Raw genomic sequence first — 26,565 nt, 5'->3', positions numbered from 1 at the left:
ATGCAATTTTACCTTCATGTAATATAATAACTTTTACAGACCAAAACAAAATGGTTTGCACGTCAATGTCAAATCAAATTATAATTCAGGTTTAATCGAAACTATTTGTCGGAGTAATATGGAAAAACTAAACATTCTAGAAATCTTTCTTTAACCTTTGCCTTGTATTACTTTAATCATAATGTAATTAAAAAATGCGTTCATTACCCTTTAGCGCTGGCGCTTTGTGCCTAAATTACATTGCAAATGTCATACGTCTTTTAATAGCTCGTAGGAAGTCACTTTTATCTCGCTCCGATTGCGGTTTCAAATAAAACGATCCGCGCCTCACATGTTATATTGTTTGTTTTTTATTCATAGACAAGTAAGTATCGGCCTTCTTTCTGATACATGTCTTTTGGATTTGAGACATGCCTGTTTCCTGGCGATGTATTTCTTTACCGTAAGAGCGAGTGTTAAATGTGCACATAGACAGAAAGTGCATTGGTGCATTGAAAATCCAAACTACGACCTCAGGGATGAGAGCCGCATGCCGAAGCCATTAGGCCAACACTGCTTTAAGGAATTATTACATAGAGATACTATTATATAGATATTTCCTCTTATTCATAAAAAAACTAAATTAGTCATATAGCAGTGATAATTGATTAGTCTTCATAGCCGGGTTAACATTACATAATATAATTACAAAATCAATTACATACATACAATATAAGAAAAACGAGTTCGTTACTTCTTATTCGATATTCGATCGCTTTGCTGTTTGCCCGCTGGGAATTAAAAAAAGACGTAACCGAAAACACAATCCGAGACATTCAGATGGAACTTATTCAACAAAATTGACACCACAAAGACATACATGTACATAATTAAATAAATAAAATTTGTTTACACGTGACGAGAATTTATTAAATTATTAACATAACATCGAAAAGTAAAGTGGCCAGAGACTGTACACGGTGGCTTGTAGTAAGTAGAAATAATTTAATAAATACTTTTTTTTTTTAAGACAATTCACACCAATTGACCTAGTCCCATGCTAAGCTGGTGAAGCTTGTGTTATGGGTACTAGGCAACGGATATACATACATATTATTGATAGATAGACATATAAATACATATTTAAACGCCCAAGACCTAAACACAACACCAAATGCAAATCACATCGATGTTCGTCTCAGCCGGGGATCGAACCCGGGACCCATGGATTCGCACTCAGGGGTACTAACCACTAGACCAATGAGTCGTCGATCGTTGATACTGATCAACAACGACATTATAAATACTTCAATTGATACGCAGGAACAATTCAGATTTAAATTCGTTTCTATTAGGCCTTATTTGATCACATTTATAGGCAACAACGAGGTACTGGTTTATATTACTAGGAATTTATTTGTAACAAGAACCAATTTGAATGTGAAATTTGATAAAGTTCGGTAGTTGACAATTACTGTACTTGATTTTGAGATAGCAGAGAACTTTTGCATTGCAGGTGCTAAACTGATCAGTAAATTCCACGTTATATTGCATTGAGGATTTATTAGAATTATATATATATATATATATTTATAAAATTCTAAATTCAAAAACCATTTAATCATATAGGTAACACATTGTACACTTATGACTTGTCAGTAAAGAAATACATATTAATGCTTCTAATTTTACATTGAGTGCCAGTTCTCAAATCAAGGTCGTAGAACGGAAAAGAAGAACTGGCAATAAACTCTCCGCCACTCTTTTTAATCGCCATGTTTTTTTTTACACAACGTTTGTAAGGAGCTGCAACCATTACACCATGTTCCACATGACATCTTAAGTCTATATACGAACTAATAATTACTAGGTACTATACTATTTTTATATTTCAGGCTCTAGTTTTAACTATTTATGTATTATGGGTTTTCAGGCACCGAGGTTCCTCAGTAGTACTTTGGTGCGTGTAGCTAAATTGTGTATTTATTTAATTATTATGCGAAAATAATTTTTGTTTTGTTAAATGCATGGATAAATTAAATTAGTATAATTAAAAACTAAAGTTATTATATTCCCTTACTTTTGCAATAAGATACGTAACTCCATAAGTAATTCTTTTGTAACTTTCAAAAGAATTCGTCGGCAAATAGTTTCGATTAAACCTAAATTATAACTTGAACGCGGTCATTGACTTGGAAACCATTTTGTTTTTGTCTGTAAAAGTAATTATATCACATGAAGGTAAAATTGCATGAAATTTCACTGCCATAGAATAGATAGTCTAAAGTCTAAAAGGCTCCGATGGAGGCCAAAGATGGTAATTGCGCGCGATGGTAATTGTTGACATATTAGATAGAATGTAAAAATAAGTATTTAATATATATATTTATTTTTTTGACGTTCATAAGTGTACATTGTGTTACCTATAAGAATGCCTAGATTTTGTAGATGTTTCGTAGCTCTTGTAAAAGCTCGCGGGCAATATTTTATTTCGCTAAACTAAAATGTTTGACTTTTCCTGAAATACTAAAACTTGTTCGGACCCTATGAATAGAACAAATATTGTAATAAGTTTTTGGATTTTTTGTTTCAATTCAATTTTAGAATTATAATATGGATAAATGTTAAGCCGACATTTAATGTAAGCACATGAATATGTAGTGTTTATTAACACCAAACCGGCTTCTTTAAATGTTATTATATATGACATTTCCACAATAATAACTTGTAAAATGATTGTTTTTATCAAAACAATTACAATGTTTATAAAACAATGAGTTATCGTCTTTAAGATTATTTTAATAAAAAGAAACCGAAACTTTAATTATAGTTCTTTTTTGTGTTGATCTTCGCAACCTATTTAGTGGCTTTCGTCGGATCACTTTATTTTTCAAGTTTCAAATCTGTATAGCTATATTAATATATTTGTTATTCCCAACTAGTTGTTATTAGCAGTTAAGAAAAATACCTATTAGATCGAAATACTTATAAACAACGGGGCCATGATATAGCCTCTAATAGGAACTCGAACTTTCGACTTATGGATTTGGATTTTGATTCAACTTGTAGAGGTGAAGATTTATTCTTACACCTCTCTATTCTTCACCTCTCTAGGTGAAATAATTAAAAATGCAGGTTACAGAGGTAACAAAGATATTTTTATTATTTAAATACATGACTTACTTTTCTTCGAACTATCAGCGTAATAAGCAAATTATCTAGCTGTAAAATAAAACATTGCTATGTTCGAGATACAGAGGTCCAATTAAATTTTTCTAGTTATAGAGGAACTTATCAAATCGGCTTGCTTATTTATTATTTCGACTAATAGAGGGTTGAGATTTCGAGTAGGTAATGGAGGTTTTGAAGGGAAGGGAACCAAACATATTTTCTAGTTTTTAAGGTTTCCGAAAAACTTGGGGATGAAAAAGAGTGGTGAAGAGTGTACTGCCAGTTGTTCTCTTCCGTTCTACGCCCTTGATTTAAGAGCTGGCAGTAAATGTAAAATTAGAAGCATTTAATATATATTTCTTTTTTAACGTTCATAAGTGTACAATGTGTTAACTATATTAATAAATGATTTTGATTTTTTTTCGACTTATTTCGAGGTTCGACAGAGTTCTACTGTAGTACAAGTTCCGTGACTCGTAACTTACAACTTTGAGGTTCGAAAAGCTAAGTATTTAATATATACACAATATTATTAGATTTAACGTAAATACTAAATGATATAACTATAAGGATGAAACAACTATAATTGTTCCAACTCGGAAATATTTTTCATTATTTATTGAAGATCGGCGCAGTTGACATTTCTGCCAACACATTCGTTCTTAGTGCAATGAGTGGGTTGGCAGTTTCTCTACAATGCGCTATACAAAATTCATAATAAATAATTTTACCCCAATTTCTACAACATTACTGGGTATTTTATTATCAATATTCAAATGAATTTGATGTAATATGAGATTTATTATTTTAATTAATAAACCTATCCTACCTTTGAATGCACATAACAAAACTAAATATTTTTTACAGCGCGCAAAAACTCAATATTTGTAAAAATTATATATTTTTGCGAAATAAAATTAAGCTAAAATAATTAATAATTTTATACAATCGACCTTATGTAACTGATAATAACTGAAAATTTAACCATGAAAATGTAACTAACTTCATATATTCAAAAAGTAATTAAAAACGAGACATACCTAATCGAAGAATTTTCTAGAAATTAATTAAAACATACATAGATATAAAACATTATTTGTTACTAAGTGTTTTTCTACGAAAATTAATTTGTTTTAGTGTCTATTAGATAACTTTTCTTCGACTTTCTAACATTTCACACGAAGACGTGAATTTTTATTTAAGCTCGTTAAGTGTAATTAGTTCATTGTAATAATTCAATACAAAATATTCATCATCAGTTAATTCAAACTTAAAAAAACTATTTAATTGATATCACATGATGTATCAAGTATGTTTACGTTATCTTGTAAAGATGTAATCGCAATTGCGACATTGCAATATTTTATCAAAGTTTTAAGACCTTCAAAGAATTATTAACTTCTGAGTCTAAACATATTAGCGACTAAGAATATGTTAGTTGAGTGGAAATATAAAAAAAAACTACATTTCGTTCGATTTTTAAACTTTAAGGTCTATTTAGAATTCGGGTTCATGATAATCAATCGAAGAATTATGTAAATTATCATTTACTGATTAAATTGTTGCAGAACTAGCAATTTTTATTCTAATTATATAATTATCATAAGCCTTCTATACATCCTGTCAGACAAGATATAATACGTATAAAAACAAAGACGTAACCACTCAGATATTGCCTATCAACAGCCCAAATGTTACCATATTAAAATCGTAAATCCCGCTATCACATTCACACACGAAAATCCACACGTCTATTGGCACTAGCACACAAGTTGCCTGCACGCGATCACGCGTAACACTGAATTGCCAAGCAAACATTAAGCTGAGAACGAAATTGTTTTCTTTTTACTGGACTAAGGCGGCGCAAACGGAGGCTTATGATTTTAACATTTAAACATTTTCCGAGCTACACAATATCTAATGCTCTAGAGGGGTACGCACGTGCTTCGGTGAAAGAGTTCGACACGTCTTAACAGATAAGTAATTACAGTCACGGCCATAGGGGGCTAAGCGCCTTTTGACGTATTTAGTATCCTCCTATATATATTGAAAACGTAGTGGATTTTGAAATATATAGTTAGCGCTAAGTCCCGAAACTGAATCTTACCTTAATAGGAGAAGACATATCAACAAAACAAATGCAATTTTAGGTCAAGATTGTAGAGCGTTGAATCGCCAAGTAAGAACTGTGCATAGTTAAAAACCGTGTATTACGATAGATGATATATGTAAACAGATTAGAATAATCTGTACATAAAAATACAGATACCTAATCCAAATAGTTAAGTCGCAAATTTTATAAAGAGCAAAAGTTCGCTTATTTTCCGACTTGTTATGAAAGAAATTTACATATTCTGATTTGATACAAAGCTGATTTAGTCTCTTTACAAAAAAATCAAACATATTAAAAAAAAGAGTAATAGTAACATTCTACTTTTAAGCATTTATACAACGACTCCATGAAGGTTCCATTTTTATCAATATACTGAGGGCAGCGGGCATAGACCACTGATTGTCTGTAAATTAAAATAAAGATTTTCTGTTGATTTCTGGCGATGTTGTCTTTACATAAATAACCGTAGAAGGAATCTTGCTAGCACACCGATAATTCATTACTCATATATTACTTGTTTTTGCCCTTATTTTGCGTCTAGCCTTGGCTACAATATCTACATTCGAAACAGCATCATGTTTTCAATCAATTGATATGAGTTCGCAACTTTTCAACCGTAAAGTGCGTGTGACTATATATTCATGTGGCCTAACATGCAGACAGGCAATGACAATTTATGTTTCATACAATCTATAAATACAATTGATTTGCAACTGATATGCAAAACAAGTATTAGAATCTATTCGAATTGTTCCAAAGGCGTACCATATATACCAATTTGAATCGAAATCAAGTTCTAGCGAAATATTAAAACTAGTAACAGAAAAATAATATACCTATATACCTATTGAATCTACAATAACAACAAATAAAATTGCCACCGTTTCGTACGTATGCACATGTAATTTTATACCGCCTACAGCCTTCGCAGGCGTTAGAGGCGGAGATTGCTGAGAACGTAAGCAGTATGCTATGTCAGCTTCAAAAGCCAAGAATATTTTTGAAGTGAAACTTCTTTAGGCCCACGAGGGTAAATTTTTTAAAAAACGTCACCAAGATGTGCAGCGTTTTTGTTGAAGAAAAGCGAGAGAGCGATTGAGACCGATAGAGAGAGAGTGAGAAGGGTGAATTACCTTATAGAAATTATATTTTTAAAATTAAACTTTCGTGAAATTTATGAAATATTAGTATTTATGCAAAATAATTTATTGAAATCTCAAATGACAAATTGTAAATTAAAATGCCACGTGTTTTTATTAGCGGAAAAATAAAGTAAAAAATTAAATTTATTATTTGTATTAATTTTCGACACATTTAATATTATATTTACAATTGAATTCATTAAACTCCTAACATATCTTCCTTTTCCCTCCCTCTAAGTCTCGGAAATCTAAAGTTTTAGATTTGTATAAATATGAACAAGAGTTAAAAATTAGTTTGCAAAAGAAGTTTCACTTCTGACATGTGTACTTTGTACGCACGCACTTTTTTTTGTGTTCACTACAGACGACGACTATTTATCTTGTAAACTGTTCCGTCGGCTATATTTTGTATAGGACAAGGATATAGAATTGACTAAGGATTTCCTTTAAAAAGTTTTAGCTTTAGCCCTTAGGTCGCTCTACCTAATTCTCAGCCACCGCCAATGTGCTGAGGAGTGAAAGGTTATATATAGCCTCGAAAAAGAGGATTAGTCTTTGACCATGCGATCGAAGCGAATTAAAGCTCCAACCAGACATTTAACCCTGTAGACTAACCTTTAATAACAAAAAAGTATTAATTCTTTGACTATGTACCTATTACACATATGTTATATAATACGTATTGTTTAACAAAGTTGAAGATAACCGAGATTTTCAATGTAGCAGAACTAAAGGACGCGTGCGCTATTGGGTTCAAGTGTAATGATCCGTAACTGAATATTCGCGAATAGTTACGTTTGCGCAGGTGTTTAACCAAATAGCTACAACTATGAATAGGTGTTAATTGATAGAACATGGTTCTTTATTTTTAAAATCAATTGTATTCTAGAAATATCAAATTGATAAATTTATGTGATGATTATACATATAATACTTATTATCAATAGGTATTAATTGATAATTCTTAACAAATGAATAGATCTTTCTAGTAACATCAAATTAATCATTCCTTCGTAGTAAATAAAGTATCTATTCTTAAAAACCAAGAAAACTGATCGGCTATGATATTACCAGACTAATATATTTACAGATTATACCTTTTAAACGAAGACGTGATATAATATAATAGTAAAAACATTGCGTTTCTTATTTCGAAATTATGCGTGCCTATTATTATTATTCGATTCATATTTTCACGTACGTATAAAAGTTCTAAGTAATTCAGTAATAGTGAAATACGATAAGTAATACTAAACTTATTCGCTTCCTATTGTCGGTCAGACAGTATCACGTTTGTTATTTAATAAGTTTATTTTTAATATAGGTATTGATTACGAATAAATTGTGAGCTATATAGACGTGGGAAACATACTTTTTAATAGTTCCGTTTCAGACATTATTTACTGATAAAGTGCAAGGATATGGATTAGACTCTTTTATGTAAGAGGGGACAAACAGACATATTTCTGTATCTGTCTCACTTTTAACAGATTTGTCGTAACGATGTTTTCCCCGAAAATTAAATTAAAGGAACAGTAAACCGAATAGTTTTACATTATGTTAAACAATTTATTTAAATAATCAACAATTATTGTCATTTTTAATATGTATCATTAAATAATTGTATTTTTCGTAATAGAGCAGGGGAAAAACAGGGCTCACCTAATGTTAAGTATACCCCCCATGGACACAGTCAGTGCCAAAATCTCGCGAGTGCGCCGCCGGCTTTTTAACGTTTTATTTAAATACTCATTCACGTGTACAACATTAAGTATGAGTACTATGCGTACATTTCTACTTTCAATATATGAAAGTGGAATAATTGGAGATAAATATTAGCATTTGATTGGGTCATTACATGATCGCCAAGTTTCACTAACACAACAAAATTAAATACCATAGTACTTTCAAAATATAAATCACGATATTCCACAAGCTGGGTGAAACCATATTTATCATTGTTCCGTTAAGTTATGCGCTACCAGCATGCCGGGCACTACCAAGATTTGTACTGTACGTAGGCATAATTCTAACTATCACCGGTTTTAGGCACCGAATACCGAAACCGAATTCTCCAAACAACAGGTGCCTTTAAAGCGTAATTTCTTTATTCTTAATCTTTAACAGGCATGTATGACTGTGGCTAATCAAATTTGTATGGAAAAGCATGACAAGCGTGAAATAATCAAAATTTCATAACGCGTCAGCAGGTCGTCAAGTTACTAGCGTATTGTATTTTACAATTATTAGTCGATTTCATATTTTATCGCTATGACATATAAAACAACTATTAAAACCTAAGTTTTTCAAGAATGCATTCCCGAAGTTGGACATCAGGATACCGGTAACATATTTGCAACCATTTTAAACACTATTCATAATGGGACACTCAGTCAGTGGTCCTTATTAATAAACTCACTAGCCTTCGGTTTTACCGTATCGATACCGGTTTTCAATCAAGCTATATTTATATCTGCTACAATTTCAAGTATATAATTCAAGTTGGGAGTGTCTGACGAATTTGTGTTGCCACCGTATCGTTAATATGTTGGGAAAGTGAGCTTTATGGTGAAGTGGTTTATCGTACTAACATATAAATTAGGTAGACCAGGAAATTATAGGCTTAAGGCTCCTGTTGCTATCCTGGATACATAATCCAGGATAGCAACAGGAGCCAACAGGAGGTTGAAAATTAAAAGTATAATTTCGAGATCTTTTAAAATCATAAGATTCAGATCTTATCTACTAAACAACTTGTCGAGATTGTCGTGATTTAGTTTTTTAGTTTAAAGATACAACTTATAAAGTACGTTTAGTACTGTCTGCCAAAGTGTAATTAATTAAAAGACACGACAATCTTCTTCCTAAGTAACTAATAATAATAATAATAATAAAATTCAAGTCATTTAAGTAAATACTACTTTAGAGCATGTTTGACGTCTCACGTAGATCAAATAAAGGCAAATTATTTACAGAAGTAAAGATAAAATTATAACATGTATGCTAACAAGACGTGGAACAATTTGATCTGTATTGTTTCATTAATTTTATACAAACAGGTGACGTTACTCATTTCCAAATGGGTTTTCTGACATGTTGCTAGAAGAACCGTCAAATATATCTTTTAGATGTGAAGCACACGCGAAGCAAGCCCATCCTTCAGCGGGCTACGGCTCGCCCATAAATATCATTATGATATTTCCGGAGTAGTCGCCAGGGCCCGGCGGGAGACGCCTAGCCCGTCAGATTTAGCATAATTAGCCCCATTCTAGAAAAGGGGAGACTAGACACTCCCCTGTAGTTAAGATTCTCGGCCACGGATCTGCCCGATCACATGAATATGGTTCTTATAGTAGGGGTCTTAATATACTTATACATGTATATGGAATAAATTGAATAGTATAGTTCAAAAATATTTTTATTTACTTAAGTGTTTGTTAGAAGATGTTCCTGAGATAACATCAATGACAGGAGAAAGCAGGTTAAAATGGACAAAAATAATTACAGAATGACAACCACGCGAATCGCGTGACGCGATGGAAAAAGGAAAAGAGAAAGACAGAGATGGGCAGACGATATAAAGAGAATAGGAGGCACAACTTCGACAAGAAGAGCTAACATCAGAAAAGAATGGAAACAGCTGGAAGAGGCCTATGTGTCACAGGACACGCTGACTACCTATAACGGGTCTAGTGACGTATTAGATTAAGTTTTATTATTATGTATTAGAATTAAGTTTTTTTTTTATATAACTTAAATAAGTGTTATTATATTGTACATGGTGTCAGCAATAAAGGCTTAATAAATAAATAAAAGTGTTTGTTAGTAATCAAAATACGTAATATCAATTTGTATTTGAGAAATTATTTATAAGAAACTGTATCTAACACAAAAAATTGTTAGCATCATATTTTGCACGCCACGCACGCAATACTTACATAAATTGTTATTGAATAAGGGGTTATTTATAAAACTAACTCAGTCCTAGAAACTTTTACCATCCATTCATCTGGCGAAATAAACTAAAACATGTTACCACAAAAAGTATAGTATATTTTTTAAATAAATCCATAGACCTTTGAGAAGAGCCGAGTTATACTAAAAAGAGTATTTAAAAATGAGAAATAATATTATAAAAAGAAATGGATGAATAAATTGAACAATGGGCGATGTTTGCCGTTTATGAAAATGTACTGAAATGTGTCACAGCTGTCTTTGTTATGAAAAACTCGGTCAGTCCAGACAATTGCTTTGTTTTTCCCGATTTTATTGAAACTTAACGAAACAAAGGCCTAATTTCGAAATCGTGTTATTCATTCTCTGGATACCTTAATCTTACAGCGTAGTCAACAGACCGGTAAAATTTATTTTAAACAAAATTGGCTCACTCTGTTTTACTTCATGTATGCAATTTTTATTCAGTTTGATGTCGGACTATTAAATAGTCCGAGGATATAAAAATTAAATTGTTTAGCAAGAATAAAATATAAGTAATGCGTTCACCAAGAACGCATCCTCACGTTAACATGCGCCGGAGTAGCACAAGGTCTACGTAAGGGTTTATTGGCCTATTGACACATTCGTAATTTAATTAAAGAATGAGTTCGATCACCTGCCACATATCTTAGTACAAGGTTTCGTTTTTAAATCATAGTTTAGTAGGCATAATCATATACATATCATTATATGATAAACATGATAATCATAACTTAGATAATAATAGGTAGGTAAAATTGCTACAAGAAAATTTTCTCATCTAATCAAATCGCAGACGATTTGATAACTTTTACCTTAGCAATTTATAATATTTTACAATAAATTAATTGATTATAATTATTAAAAATAATTTCGATATAAAGATCAATAAATATGAGTACAAACTTGCACACTATGCGTGTTTATTGCACTTGGCAATGAAACGTAGAATATGTTGCGCACGCGCAACAAAACACATCAATTTTACTACATTTAGTGACAGCCGCTTTGGACTGCTGCCTTGATTATAATAATAGTATTTAGACAATATGACCTTTGTTCAAAACTAATTAAACCTTGCCCTTAATTTATTTTTAGCTAACATAGGTATATTTTCGTGAAACGAGGTAAAATATGCGCGCTAATCAAAAAGATGGCCTGCATAATTCTCGATATCGATAATTATGCAGGCCGATAATGTACGTAACAAAAATATCAGTCATACTACGTTTCACGCGTTATCATTTTATGACAAAGTTAAACACACATTACCATTATTTAAAAGGATAGCTCTTAATTAGAACATATGATAATAATATAATCAGTCAAGGTTTTGATAATAGAAATCAATAATATCTTGTCTAATCTGTGTGGTATTCCCACAATTAAATTATCTATAACATATCTCTATCCTCTGAATATTTAATCAGTCCAGTCATACTTATTAATTTATATTAAGAAAGTTTTATTTATACCGAATTAAATATATAACAAAGATGTCCATTAAATAGGGCCCTGGTATGGATTTATGAAAAGCGGAGGCTTTTCTTATATAATTAGCCAACAACAATACACAGTATTCGTAAAGTAACTGTTTCTGAATAGCTTTTATCCCTACGTCTCAGTAAAGTATGCGCTACACGGTATGAAACGGCGGTTTGAAACTTTGGTTTCAAACCGTGTGGATAGTTGTTTTATGCCAAATTTCGTTTAACCTTGGTATGTCCTTGGCAGCACGCTTTGCGTTGCAAACCGCGACCAAAACCGTTGGTTTGAAACCGTCTAGCCGCTTGTTTAAAACCACGCGTTCGGCAGTCGTGCTGCGGCGGCGAGGGTACACGCACGCGACGACGACGTTCTGCACAATGGCCCAAGAAGCAAGTGAACGTGAAGTTGTTACCGATTTGCTCGAATCATACAGAGAATTGCCATGTCTTTGGGATATATCATGCGAGTCATATAAAGACTCGTCTCAGAAAAAGAAAGGGTGGGATATTTTAGCCGAAAAATTAAAAGTTATAGACCCAACTTTTTTTTGTTTACTTAGGCAAGGCGCTGATGTCCTTGTAATTAATTGTGAAAGTGCGTCAGGTTCGGGAGCGCGGACACGTCTTATCAGCGCAACGTTATTTTGGACACTGTTGGTTTTAAACCGTGTAGCCGAAAAGCGCAACTCGCGTTTATTTCGTTTCAAACCGCCGTTTCATACCGTGTAGCACATGCTTAAGCCAAACACAAATAGAAACAGCCCCCAGTAATTTGCAAGGCTCTAAAGCAGAATTCCAATAGAGGTTATCACGATGAAAGATAAAGCACTCTTCATGAAAATAGTTTGATACTGATTAGATAAACACTCCTTGAGTTTGTATGACGTTACAATATCGTGTCCACACAAAAATTCGCCACGTGGTGCGAAATAGACATGGAAATATTGACGTCAGTATGACGCTTTAGAATAATTACACTATTAATTATTCATGTTTGTGATAATTGAATGAGTTCAGAGCGTTCACCGTTATATACTTTGGTTGCTTTGTGTTTTATTATCATCTTTCTATCTCATAAGGTAGTCCTTAGACCAGTGCTTCTAAAATTCTTATGCCCAATGTAAAATACATAATTTTTAAGATAAAAAAATTGAATTGTTCACTTAATAAACTTAAATGAATTTTTTTTTTAAATTTTTCGATTAACTATCTATTTCCTGTGGTGTGTGGGCCCAACGTTGGGGAACACTGCCTTAAACCTAATTATCAAACCCTCTTTATGGCTGTTTAAGGATCTGTTGAGAGGCGAGTATTTCTCATGATTAATTCTATAAAGAATACATTCACAGTCACCTTTTAACTAGCGGATTCCGGTAGATTAAGGTAAAATAGCGAAATATTGAACGACATCGGCGCGCGACAAGTAACCGATAGAGGCATTGACTCTCAGATCAAGATTCAGGAATGTGGGAAAAAAATTATAATAATAAGTTATTACGCTACAAAAATTTGAGGAGGCTTTACGTCTATTTTTTTGATAATTTAACTTTTTTTTTATTATTAATAATACTCTACTATTATTGTGTATTGTGTCCAGGGACGTTTTCTATCCCTCAAATTTTTACAAAATAAATATGATACATTAGGTATATTAATTACAATAAACTACTTCACAAATGGTGTGTTACGCGTCCCGCGAAATACGCGATAATTTAACTAAGAGGCAAATAGGTGATCAAACTTTGTTGTTATGTAACAACGTATAGTTTCATTATTATCTTTTCAATACAACATATCCCGGATCAAAAGATACGAAAGTATTATATAAATCTGCATACAATGTAGTCCAAACAGCATGTACAGTTTTAAATAGCCTTTTGTTAAGCTTCAAGTCTCAATACGCTAATGTTTACGTAATAGATGACAGAGATCAATCATTTACAATCAGTGAAAGCTTCGATCATGGGCTATCAGGGTGTTGATATTTGTGTTTACATACTTTGATTAAAGAAGCGCGACGCGTAGCTCTTTGACATTTGTAAATGTTATCTCTCCCACATATGGCTGTTATTTAAACAATGAGTAAGTCGTATGTCATTTCACATTTGACAGTTGACAATAAAACATGTTGTATACAATTTTTGCCAAAAAGCCATACACTCATTTTTTTATTTTTATAGAATATCAGCCTACGGGACGGCGGCCTTCGATGGAAAAGTAAGGGATATACTTTTCCAACAATTGGAGGTCGTTTCTCCCAGACCCCCACCCGGAGTAGACTCCACTAATACCTCAAGTGCTTTTACTTGTAGCAAGAAAGTGACTTACTGTGAATCATATCAATTAAATTTATTGAAGTTCGAAAACCGATACTCTATGCTTTTTGCCTAAGGTGATAGATAAAGCCGATACTTTTTTGGGCGAGTCAATGGCCGGTCGTAAACGAAAGGGAAAGAAATCTTTAATTATAGTAACAGACATGTAGTTATTATAGGCGTTAGAATAACTATTGATTAGACAATCTAGATTATTTTTAAGCGAGAGAAATTTGAAACGAAATTCTCGGAAGACTGAATACGCGTCTAACCTTTTTACCAATTGTGTCGCAGGGTATCGAATCTAGGGCTTCTGTTGTCTCACCATAGGTAATTAGTAGTACCGATAAGCATACTGTAATAAAGATATTAGAAATGCCAAAACGGTTAGTGAGAAACTAGTATTTTTATCATTGACACTAATCACAACAGGCAATTTAATTAAGAGACCACAAAATCACTTGCAACCAACGCGTTACTTAGTTCATAAATGTTCAAAAACTCCTATGTAAAAGGGATTTTCGCAATAAATTTGTTATTATAAAGACATACTCGTTGACTCCTCAGATCTGCATTGACATTAAAATAGAAACTTATTTTTTAAAATTACAAATGAAACTATAAAAGCTTGCCAGTCAGTGGCATGAAGACGCTTATTAACAGGCAAAACTATTCAGCAATAAAAACCTAAGTACTAAACTTTCACCGTTAGCTTATCTCGAGTGCAAATTGTTCACCTGAAAGGAGAAAGTTTTAGACACTTGCCAGATTCACCAATATTTGCGGCTAATTTGATAATCAATGGACACAGTTTACATAACAAACAGTTTTGAAACTTGTTTTGATTCGAGCATATTATTAAGAGTTATGTATAAGATGTACACTAAGCTTTGTATTGCTTTTACGTTAAAATGTCTCATTCATTCCAATTTAAAAGACACAGTGTTCTCTTATCTCTTCGCAATATTATCGGGAAATTTAATATTTAAAGACCTTTAAAAGCCTCCGTTTACTTCGACTAGGTAGACAAAATGCCAAAGGTTAAGAAGCGGTAGTAAATGGTTTCAGTTTTATTGCTTTTTACCGCAGCTTAGGATAATTTCACATGCTATCTTCCCAACACACATAAATTTAATAAGTCTATGCAATCAAAATATTGACTTCTAGAACTCAGATCATTTATCAATCTAACGATATATTACATGGGTCGTTAAATATAATCGATTCTTATTCGATTATTGATAGCGAAACAGTATTCCGTAAATCTCTGAAGTCTGCACCGACATTTGACCGTCGTTCATATATTTATGCGCATAACAAATATTTCGCATTATGTATGCATTTGTCAATCAATGTCCGTTTTGAATGTTTACTCGCATGGGAAAGTTTGTACATTACCTATACTATTTAGTAAGTAATAGCTTTATTAGGGGCAATAAGCATTTTATTGAACGATAAAATTGTTTACTTCATGTGAATGGTAAAATTTGTATGTGTCATAAATGTTTTGTTTAGTATGTTAAAGTAATTTATAATGTACTAGTTAATTTAAATATAAAAATATACAATATTTTAACGAAAAAAAAATACAGGCTCCATCTTTAAAATACCTACTCAAGAAACAATAAAGAAAATGGCAATGTGTAATACCTTTTCAGTATCCCTATTAAATGGGGCAAAACTTGTATTACAGGCTCACTTTTCGATAGAGTATTTTCTTTCACAGTGGAGTCCAAAGTAAACAAAAAGTTATGATTTGAGAAATTTTTATATCGTATAACTTAATATTATCTTCAATAAACTCAATAAACAACTATAAATAGCATGTCTAACGCAAGGACTCATCAGTACCAATCTAGTGGATATTATGAAAAAGATACAGGTGTAGATTTTTTCGAATTTTAATAATAATTAGTAAAAAAAGTCAGTTTTCTTATAAAAAGGCAAAATAAATTATAACTCTGCAGGGGTTGAGCTTAGGGACCTCCCGTAGATTTTTTTTTTGCACCTGATGACCTCATGTATCCCCTAGTTGCGTTTGATCCACGACTTTTTGGCCATTCTGATATAAATTACATAATAGAGATTCGTCAAAGAATATGCAAATTTAACTGTTAACACTCAACAATTACATTTCGCTGACTTGTTCACGGCTTCATCAAATCTCTACCAGTCAACTCTATTCGTGTTTCGCTCATCTCTACGGACAGTTATTGTTCGTTACCTTTATTTGATGTCCGCAAAAAGCTTGGCTTTAGAAATTGGCTTTGCGCGACATAGCGATTGACCACTTTCCACACATTTCGTCTCGATTTTTTAGTAATATTTAGGCATTTGCCTGCATATTAGTTAAAGGTGACTAATACATACACAGGTGGTATGTCAATCCCTCAATGCCCGTTTGCTCTCTTCTTAAGAAAAGTTATAGCGGACATTTTGCATAGCCTCATTGGCTCAAAGACTATAAAGCGAATTCATAAAAATATGTTCATATTAAAGTCGAAAAAATAATTGTGCATGACTGTGTTATATTTAATGTTATATAAGTGCGACTTATGCGAGTATAAGTGCGGAAACTAAGTCCAAAAACCATACATAATGACAATTCCGGTAAAAGTGACGTAAAGGAACTAAACATTTTATTTCAGCAATTCTCATCGTGTAAGAACAATATTATCGAACGATACGATGGAAATTACGATCTGTCGAACTGGACCAATATCCTAACGCCTGTAAAGACTCAATCAGCGTCCTGGAAAGTATAAAGAGACCGTAAATCAGATGTTATTGTTTTCCATAAACAAACTAACAAGTACTAGGCTCTAGCGATGTCTTACCGTTTCACATAACTATAGGAACTCGAAGACGATTCGGTTGATAACATAATTGTTCATAATATAGATATTTTATTAAACTTGTTTGAGATTGGATCAAAAGATTTCATCGTAATTACTGTCGATAATATCCGTAACAAAAACGTTTCAATAATTTCTCAATAAACGGATATTAAATAAGCATTAGCAATAACTATGAACTGAATTAACATTTCCAACTCTGGTACCTCTCACGCGACACTATTTACCTGACATTGGCTCGTTTATTTCAAAGACGATGTTTATTAATTAGCCTCATTACAGTCCACTAAAGGAAACGAACACGCTACCAACATTCACAATAATGCTTACATTTACTCTTGAATAATAACCATGCATTAGCGCAAACAAGAATAGCCGCTAGGCAACGGTCATTCCGTCTAGAATTCCATAAATTACGCACCGTTAAAATGCGTCGGCGCGTGTATCGAGATTAACAATCGTAGCAGTTATCGTTTCACTTTCGAAGTCGTGTTAAAATCGACAAACATGTGGGAGTCGGTCGTAAGGTCCAGCCGGTAAGGGCGCTTTCCCTGCTAATAAATATACTATTGATTTCGAATAATATAACTGTTCGGATTGTTTATGCGACCGCATTAGATTTAAGATCGGCTGTTAAATTTTAATAGGCTCGCCCAGGGAGATTTAATGGTGCAATCGGTTTTGCTGACGATGTGATAGAGCCCGCACTTAGAAAGTTGGTTTTCATGCGCTTTGTATTAATATCTTATTGAAAGTCGCACCTAGCTGTCATATTTCATTGCGAATACTGGAAACACGGTTTATAGTGTTATTTATAGATGTCGCAGCCAATAAGTAAAATAATCGTTGATTGAGAGATAAGAACGCGATTGAGCTGTCACGTTTGTATATTTGTAGAAACTATTGGCAGGAAACAAGCATCATTTATCGTTAACATGAAATGTATACTGTTAGGACTTTTAGCTAACTACTGAGAGGCCATAAATAAAAGTTAGCTGATTTTGATTTGGATATATTACCAATGGCGCTACAACCTCTCTAGGTCTGTGGCTCAGATTTATTTATCTGTTTCGTGATCATTTGTTTTTCTAATTAGGCAAGTAGGCCTTTAGTGTTTGAGACACGTCGCCGACTCTTATGGTCCAAAGCATGTCTGTTTCCTCACAGTACGAGCGAGGATAAAATGCGCTCATAGACAGAAAGTCCATTGGTGCACAGCCGGGGATCGAGTCTACTACCTCAGGGATAAGAATCGCAGGTTTAAGACACTAAGCCAACACTGCCCATTTGGATATATTACATTCATAGAATTTGCACACATGACGCTAAACTAACGACAGGTTTGTGTAAACTGTACGGTGTATATAGGTGGCTTAAACTGTCCATATTTCAAATCTGTCAAAATTAAATTACAGACAAGTACACCTGAAACCTCATGTAGCGTAGATCACCAGTCTTTTTTGTGTTTTCAAAGGTAAATATGAAAAATATGTTTTTAGTTCTAGGACCAATTCATCTATATATATTTAAAAGAAAGTCGTGTTTGTTAAAACACTTATAACTCGAGAACGGCTGGACCGATTGCCATCGTTTTTGTTTTGTTGGATTTGTTTCCGTCCCGAATAGCAGAATAAGCAATAAAATATCGGATAAGTTATCGAATAACAATAAATTAATTAATTAATTTTACGAATGCAAAAACCATATGGTGCCATCTGTTGACAAAACTACGCATCATTTTACGTCGAATTCGTGTCAGTTCAAGAAATTCCGATCTTGAGGTGAATGAGGAGATGCATAACCATGCTTTGATCCTGATCAAAAGATGTTGGATATCAGAAAGTGCTTAACATGCAGTATCGCCATATTGACGCTAGAGAGAAGATGCCTAATGTGTAAAACTGCCATTCTTCTTTCGCAATGGCAAGCAATAAAACATTTCTGTACTTGCAAAAAAGTTGTATTAATGTAATACTTAACATTAATGAAATCCGAAAATAAGTTAAATTAAAGTAACAACGACACTAAGGTTGTAGGGCGGAACGAAGTTAGCCAGGTCAGCTAGTTATTCATAAAAACTCACGGAAATAGTTTACCTCATACCAGGTATGGAGCGACTACTTTCTCGTTAACACCCATGTGATAGCCGTACCGAGCGTAAGTGTAACATTGTATATTAGGTAACAGATAAGTCTGACAAAAGTCCATTTTTCACAGGCGTGATAACTTTGCCTTTAAAATTGAATGTGAAAAGTTAAAAAAGTAATGAACTGATACTGAAAAACTATGCTCGTTAATTTTAACGTAGCGAAGAGACATATATATATAATATACTCGGCCTCGGCCAGGCGTTGCTGTGACTAAGATTTTTGTTATATTACATAGTAGTAAACTATTCAAGAGAAAAGGCAGGAGAACACCAATCCACCATGCTTTTTTGGTGGTTATGCCATTAAATTGTAGCTTATGTGAAACGTTGGTAATTATTTTGATAAGGATCAATACCTAGGTACGAATAAAGAGCATTTTCTAGCGGTGGTATTTTAATAAAAAAATTATAATAAAAGGACGCTTATTGTAACGTAATTATAAAAGATAGACCTGCTGTCGTGACATTTTTTATAGATAGTGATGTGTTCTGAAAAATTGTAATACATCATTTTGTTCTATCATTAATAGTTTTCGCAACGCACACGATTGAAGGAAGTTTTTTGTTTATTTTTTACACCTTGGGTTAGATTATTCAAGTTTTAGTAAGCATCCCTATTTTTTTTGAAAATGAAACATAGCCTATAACTCATCACTCTGGAATATTGTAGCTTGCCAACGGTGAAAGAATTTTTGAAATCGGTCCAGTAGTTTCGGAGCCTATTCATTTTAATATTAGTATAGATATGTCGTCTTTATTTTGTTAAACTGATTAGAATATGGGCTAAAAAAGTAGTTAACATTATATGTCTATACATGACAGTGCGCTACAATCATTCTAGTTACCAGTTAGTCGCTTCCGTTCTCATTCTAGCATATCTTGTATGGAAAAGAAATATAATTATGCCATAGTAATTAAATAGCGATATCATCAATGTATAGATCAAAACTATTATATATTATCCGCCCTTTTAAGATCTAAATGATAATACAATTTTATGACGTTCCTTTATATAATACCCACATCCCTTGTGAATGTTGTCCTACGTGTGGCAAATATTAACACCATCTATTGGCATGAAATTGGTACTTGCAGAGTTACGCTGATTTTTATAAAAAAATACTAATTACAGCCGGATCCGAGGACCTGGAGAGTTTTAAACGTTCTGTTTTTTGATGTGTTTAAGTGTAGTAAGGATACACCCTTTAAAACCAAAGTTTATATAAATTATTTACAATACAAATTTTAGTGAAAGTTTGTAAGTTTTATTATAATGTTACTCACTAAAAAGCGACTATAATTAGTTACATAAATTATAATATCATTAAAAGTATTTCTATGTACAATTCAGCATTATCTGGAAAGCTCGTATCGGATACATTGGCAGGTACATAGACAGAAAGCTAGATTAATATATTGTTAGATAGAAACAATCCCACGCGATTGTATTCTAATACGATTCTGAACGGTGAAACGGCTCAGCCAAAAATGGAAGCTCTTACAGACTTTCGCAGTATGAACGGAAGTTCCATCATGACATTTTCATTTGTGACCATAAACAAATGAAGAATTCGCATATAAACGTTAAGGAATGATTTTTCAAATTAGATATTCTTTTTATGAGTTCTTGGTTTGCCAGCCATTTGTTTAATTTACCATTAAACTACTATTGAGTCAGGCTATTCAAACTATTAATTTACTATTAGAAGTAGGAGAAAATAAGCAAAAATAAAACGGATTTGTAACGGAATGGTATCCACACAGTGGAAAACGAAAGAGAGACAGGCAGGTAAGAAGATGGGAGGACGATATAAAGAAGGTAGCGGGTCCAATGTGGATTGGACCCGCTACCTGCTATTGGAGAACGCAAATATTAGAAAAAAATAGAGAAAGCCTTTGTCAAATAAATAACCGTTAGCCGATAGATAGGGATTAAAAATTATATTACTTTAGGCACTTACTTTATATTTAGCATGTAAGCGAAGTCTTAAAGACTTTTTTTATAATAGGAAAATTTGTATTTTGATGAATTACATCACCAAATATTTAATTTGTATAATTTAAATTGCATCCTCTGTTCATCTTAATTAAAACCGTGCGGAAACATTAATGCGATATAATAAAATCTTTTCTCAATGTGTCTATGTAAGGTTATCAGCAACAATGCTGCAAAAACTTGTATCTGCAACTGAAACTGCTTTCCCGTAACAGACACCAGTTGGTCCGAGCTTAATTATCTACTAATGCCTTACTATTGATTCTCGATATAATTAAATTCGACCTAATATTGCATCGAAGAAAATATAACACTTTACATTTAAAAATGGTGCACCGCCTTACAAATTTTCGGCTTTCTTAAGTTGCACGCCTATGCCTCCCAGTGTAGTCACAATTCGAACTCTAATAACCAACTCTCGTGTCAAGATAATTGAAAATGTTCCGACTAATAAAATATGTCTTAATCCCAACTAATTGTCTCTTAATCAGATCGAAATCAAAATAGAAAGTTAGGAATGTGAACTTCCGATAGTATAAGACTGAATTAGTTTTTAAAATAATAATTTACATTCTCTTTAGATAAATAAACCTAACTTTTTAAGCAAAATTTACTTATAACAGAATATAGGTCAATCTACTATAATTGAACGTTATGAAAAAAAAATTTCAAGACCACAACAGAAAGGTCACAGCTATAATTTGCCAGAAATATTTCGAGGGACAAAAAATAAAAAGAAGGTTTCAGTCGTATTTACATGAAAGTATGAATAATTTAATATCAATATATTTCACTTTTTCAGCAAAATTTAATAACAATTCGATCGTTATGAAATGATATGATCGTTTTTTCAAGGCCACAACACAAAGGTTACAGCTATAATTTTGCCAAAATATTTCGACGGACAAAATAATATATGCAGAAGGTTCAACTCGTAAAACTCTGTACATCCTTCGAATAACAATGAAAAACAAACAGACTTTAATCTTGCGTTATAGCAAATCCGATGGTCTTATGTTAATTGGAGAAAATTATTTTTCTGAAAATGACATTTCTTGAACTTGAATTATTTTTTTTTTTAAAGACAAATCACACCAATTGACCGAGTCCCATGCTAAGCTGGTGAGAGCTTGTGTTATGGGTACTAGGCAACGGATATACATACATATTATAGATAGATAGACATATAAATACATATTTAAACACCCAAGACCTAAGCACAACACCAAATGCTCATCACATCGATGTTCTTCTCTCCTATTAGCTTTGTCCGTGACATATGAAGAAATCGTCTTCAAAAACATATTTTATATGCTTTCTATCAACTACATGATTGTATTATCGCCGAATATATTTATTTACATTTCTTTCTATTATGGAATAATTAAAATGATAAATTACTTCTAACATAATAAATGCTTAACGAAACAAATATGAATTTATAACTAATTGACCTTGCTTCGTCATATATAGCGAATAGTACACGAAACAATACTCAATAAAATACAAACCGAGGACCAATTAATTTCTAAACATTAACTATGTACACAAGTCAGGAACTGCTTTAAATTTTGAACAGTGTTAACGGAAGAAATACTAAATAGTATTCTGCTACTGAATCTTTTTAGCGGTTTTACTAAGACGGGTTTTAACTTAGAACAAGTCTCGTAAAGTAACTCACGCGATTCTCACTCAAACCAATAGTAACGGTATAGTATCTAAGTTCAGGCAGACAGTGAATGACCGATTGCGAAGGCGATACCTTTTACAAATGCCACAGAAAGTGACAACATGCGAACTGGCCGTTCATAACGAGCCGTTATGACCAATGATAAAGACGTGTTATAATTTTAATGGGACCTGTAATTTATATAGGCATTAAATATTTCTAAAAATATAGGTGTGAAGGCATAAAGAATTTATGCATAATGGCATCATATTCAATGACTCTTATATTTATTAACATTCAATGCCTTACTTTCAATTTAGTTAAAAGTGTAACTTCAAATTTAAAATATTATAAATAAAAAAAATATATCACTGATTTATTGGTACATACATTTGTATTTCTGAATAAAACATTTTTAGCAAGCTCAAGCTTTGAGTTCTAAATAAAAAAGTGTCAAATATCTGCTTATCAGCAGCATTCAAATCATGCATTAATTACATCAATATATACATTTAAACCATAATATACGTATTGAGCGTGGTCGCAATCAATTTTCAAGCTCTCCTAATAACCTCAAAGTACCGTTACCCCACATCTCACTGCTCCTTATCTTCGCCTTGTTAAAACTTAATTGCAACGACCAACAAATCACTACCATTCCGTAAGCACCTTTAGTCACCTACGCGTCTATTTCTAAAAGCTATTTAAATTGGCCCAGGGCGGCTCGTAACGATGCTGATAACCCCCTGTGCATTGTTGATTGCAACTTCCGCGCGAGGACATCGAATTATCTTATTTTAATTGCGGCTTATATAAAAATTGGGTTTATAGCTAGTATCATAGACTAAAGAGGAACCTCTTTCTATGAAATACGTTCCTCAACGTAACTTCGTACAATTACCGTCCGTGATTTTTAAATCCGGACGTTATCTACGTATCAAATTTAGATTAAAATAAAATCAATAAAAATTATCTATTTGTTTCGTTTATGTTTAAAACTTTTAACATATGAAAAAAAAAATATTTTGAGATTGGTTACAATATCTTATTGCGACGATAATATATAGAAATACAAAAGCGTGATCGCCCAAAAAAAACCAACAGCTATTAATAACCATTGTATGAATACTGGAATTTCAATTCCATGCATATTTATAGGATGTCGCATATAAATACCGCAAATACAGATTAGACTTTGTTCGGCAGTACTTGCCAGTAGTGCCGCCAGATATAAATACCAATCAAAATCAATTAAAAGCTATTATTTTGGTTTCATACTGGAATGCTATTATAACAATTTTGGTTTCATACTGGAATGCTATTATAACAATTTTACTTTTCCGATTTATCGAATATCCATATGGAAAATGTATGGTACAACCAAAAATCATAATTCCTTAACGATATCACCGTAACTTTAAGAAAGTATGAATCTGTTTAACATAATATCACTTAAAATATTATCGGATGTTGGTTAAGTTTGTAAGATAAGAGATATCTCAACAACTCTGTAGAAATCAAGTCGTAAGCTGTTTGTATATATCAAAAATAATATTACACGTGGAGAGTTTAAATAATAGTAAACCATCACTTGTGCTAAATTTTGATAGCACTTTCGATCTCAACAATTGCTCACGGCCGATGGTTAACATGTTTTTTACTAACAAAAAACTCAATAGTAACACGCCTATAAAAATGAAAGTAAAAAACAATGATTGAAATATAAATCACAAAAACTCGGTTATAGCGTAATGAACATAATTATTTTTAAATGTGTCGCGTCGCATCAAGTTCTAAAGTTTACAAAGTTAAACTTCGGTAAAATTTTGACTAAAAAAAGACAGTTAATAAATAATAACCAGAATGTGCAGGAGAAGAAGTTGGTATTTGCAAGAGTGTAGACGTGTTATGGTATTTCGCGATAAAGGAACTGCTTATGTAACATTTTAAACGTAAATATTTTGATAACAATTTAACAACTATCAGTACAACGTAAATGCGTCATTTATTGAGTACTGAATAGCCTTAGTTGAGCTGACCTACTAGGTTTTTGTCCGTCGTTAATGTGCTCGTAAAAAAATAAGGTCATGAGTGAAAATAACAGTACACATATTGGTATCATTCACTACTTATTAACATATTTTAAAAAGTATTGGTAGTACACCAAAATAAAATCCAATTTTATCTTTTCTTACTTATGTTTACCAATTTTATTCATTTAACCATATATACATAATAAAAATTATTACAAAGAAAATTAAAACAAATTTAAGTTTGGTCCCTGTGGCAGTGTTTTACGTTTTAAATGTACAAAAATAAAATTTCTCATAGCTTGTCTAGCAAAAATGTTAACATGTTTGAATATTATTTGTTATTCATCATTTCATTTCAGGTCAACTCATGTTGATTGAGAAGAAACAACAATTTTTTTTGAATATAGCAGCATATTTTATTTCAAAAATAAAAATGTAATTTTTATTTATCTTGAAGTTGTATACTTTTATTTATTGGTTATGGGACCATATTAATTAATAAAATTAGCTATATATACTATTTGTTTAGTGTCATACCTAACAATAGTTAATATTAAATAAACTATATTATTAAAAATATTTATGATATATGACTTAATATTTTAATTTAAATGAGGTATTATGTTTTTAGATTGTTCAATATTACTTTAATATTCACCTAGTGGTAGCAATATATTTGTGTCACTTCTTGTATAAGTTGAAATAATATAAACAACTCAAGCATTGAGTTCATTATAGGTAATTATTAAATTAAATTACTTATGAAACCTTACAATAAGAAAACATTTTGTTATTCCTGTGTATTAGTTTCAATTGACCTTTAGACATTTCATTTAGACATCCAAATATAAAATTAAACATGAAATACTGTTACTTAAAAAAAGATACATACCCATCAGTTGTCACCGAGTTCACTGACACAGTATCTGGAAAAATCATCTTTTTGTCATCTTCTCCTGTTCCTTGATTTTCAGGCTCATGCAAGTTCTGTGTGGTGTCAGAAGACTGGTCAGGTTCAGATGATGCAATAACATTAGTTTTTTTACTAACATTATGGAGTCCTGATAAATCAACCTTTTGTTCTACGTTTTCAATATGAAGGGCTTCGGAAACTACCAATAGGAATAGGGCACAACTGTAACATAGAAAAGTTTTTATAAGTCACGTAAATTTAATGGGTAAATGGGGCACTTCTTTAGATCTGGTTCATCTTACCTAGATAGCACCGAAATTGTCAACAACGACGTGTAAATTATGCATAGCCCACCCTTCATCGTAGTATAAGTAAAATATTCTCATTCCAGTTCATTTTGTGTAAGTTTTACATAGAACACATAGCGACTATAAAATTAATTTAAACCAACACTATTCACAGCACAAACACATTATTGTATCGACTTAAATCACTAATATTTATGCTTTATCATTCACGGTAACTTAAAACTTGCAAAATGAGTCCGAATTATAAAAATGGTAAAATTGAAGAGATGGACAAAAATCGCGATCCAACATTTTTTTCACGAATGAATTTGACATGACAGCTGTTAGGAAATTCCGAGTTTTTTTTGCAATTATCTTTTGTTCAAATTCTTTTAGTTGCCATAGGCGATTGGATAAAAAAATAGTATTCTAAACAGTGTTCAAGAATTAACCAATAAGATTCAAACATTTAGTATACAGT

The 26,565-nt window shown here is 32.2% G+C and overlaps 1 protein-coding gene across 2 annotated transcripts in view; it reads right to left on the bottom strand.

Moving 5' to 3' along the window:
- The window catches only part of LOC125050778 (SUN domain-containing ossification factor-like), a 41,474-nt gene extending 14,916 nt beyond the window's left edge, over nucleotides 1–26,558 (bottom strand). Inside the window, exons 1-2 of one of the 2 annotated variants that reach the window (XM_047650773.1) lie at nucleotides 26,100–26,558; nucleotides 25,777–26,019 (exon numbers count right to left, since the gene is read on the bottom strand). In XM_047650773.1, coding sequence (XP_047506729.1) covers nucleotides 25,777–26,019; nucleotides 26,100–26,158 — 302 coding nt within the window. In that variant the 5' untranslated portion in view covers nucleotides 26,159–26,558. Of the gene's footprint in view, nucleotides 1–4,848; nucleotides 4,959–25,776; nucleotides 26,020–26,099 lie in introns of those variants that run through there. The other variant, XM_047650774.1, reaches the window with a different exon arrangement.
- Nucleotides 26,559–26,565: the final 7 nt, after the last annotated feature.

This window comes from Pieris napi, chromosome 7 (genome assembly GCF_905475465.1).
Source record: "Pieris napi chromosome 7, ilPieNapi1.2, whole genome shotgun sequence".
In the NCBI taxonomy this organism is placed as follows: Eukaryota; Metazoa; Arthropoda; class Insecta; order Lepidoptera; family Pieridae; genus Pieris; species Pieris napi.
This window is presented reverse-complemented; position numbering and strand designations above follow the sequence as displayed.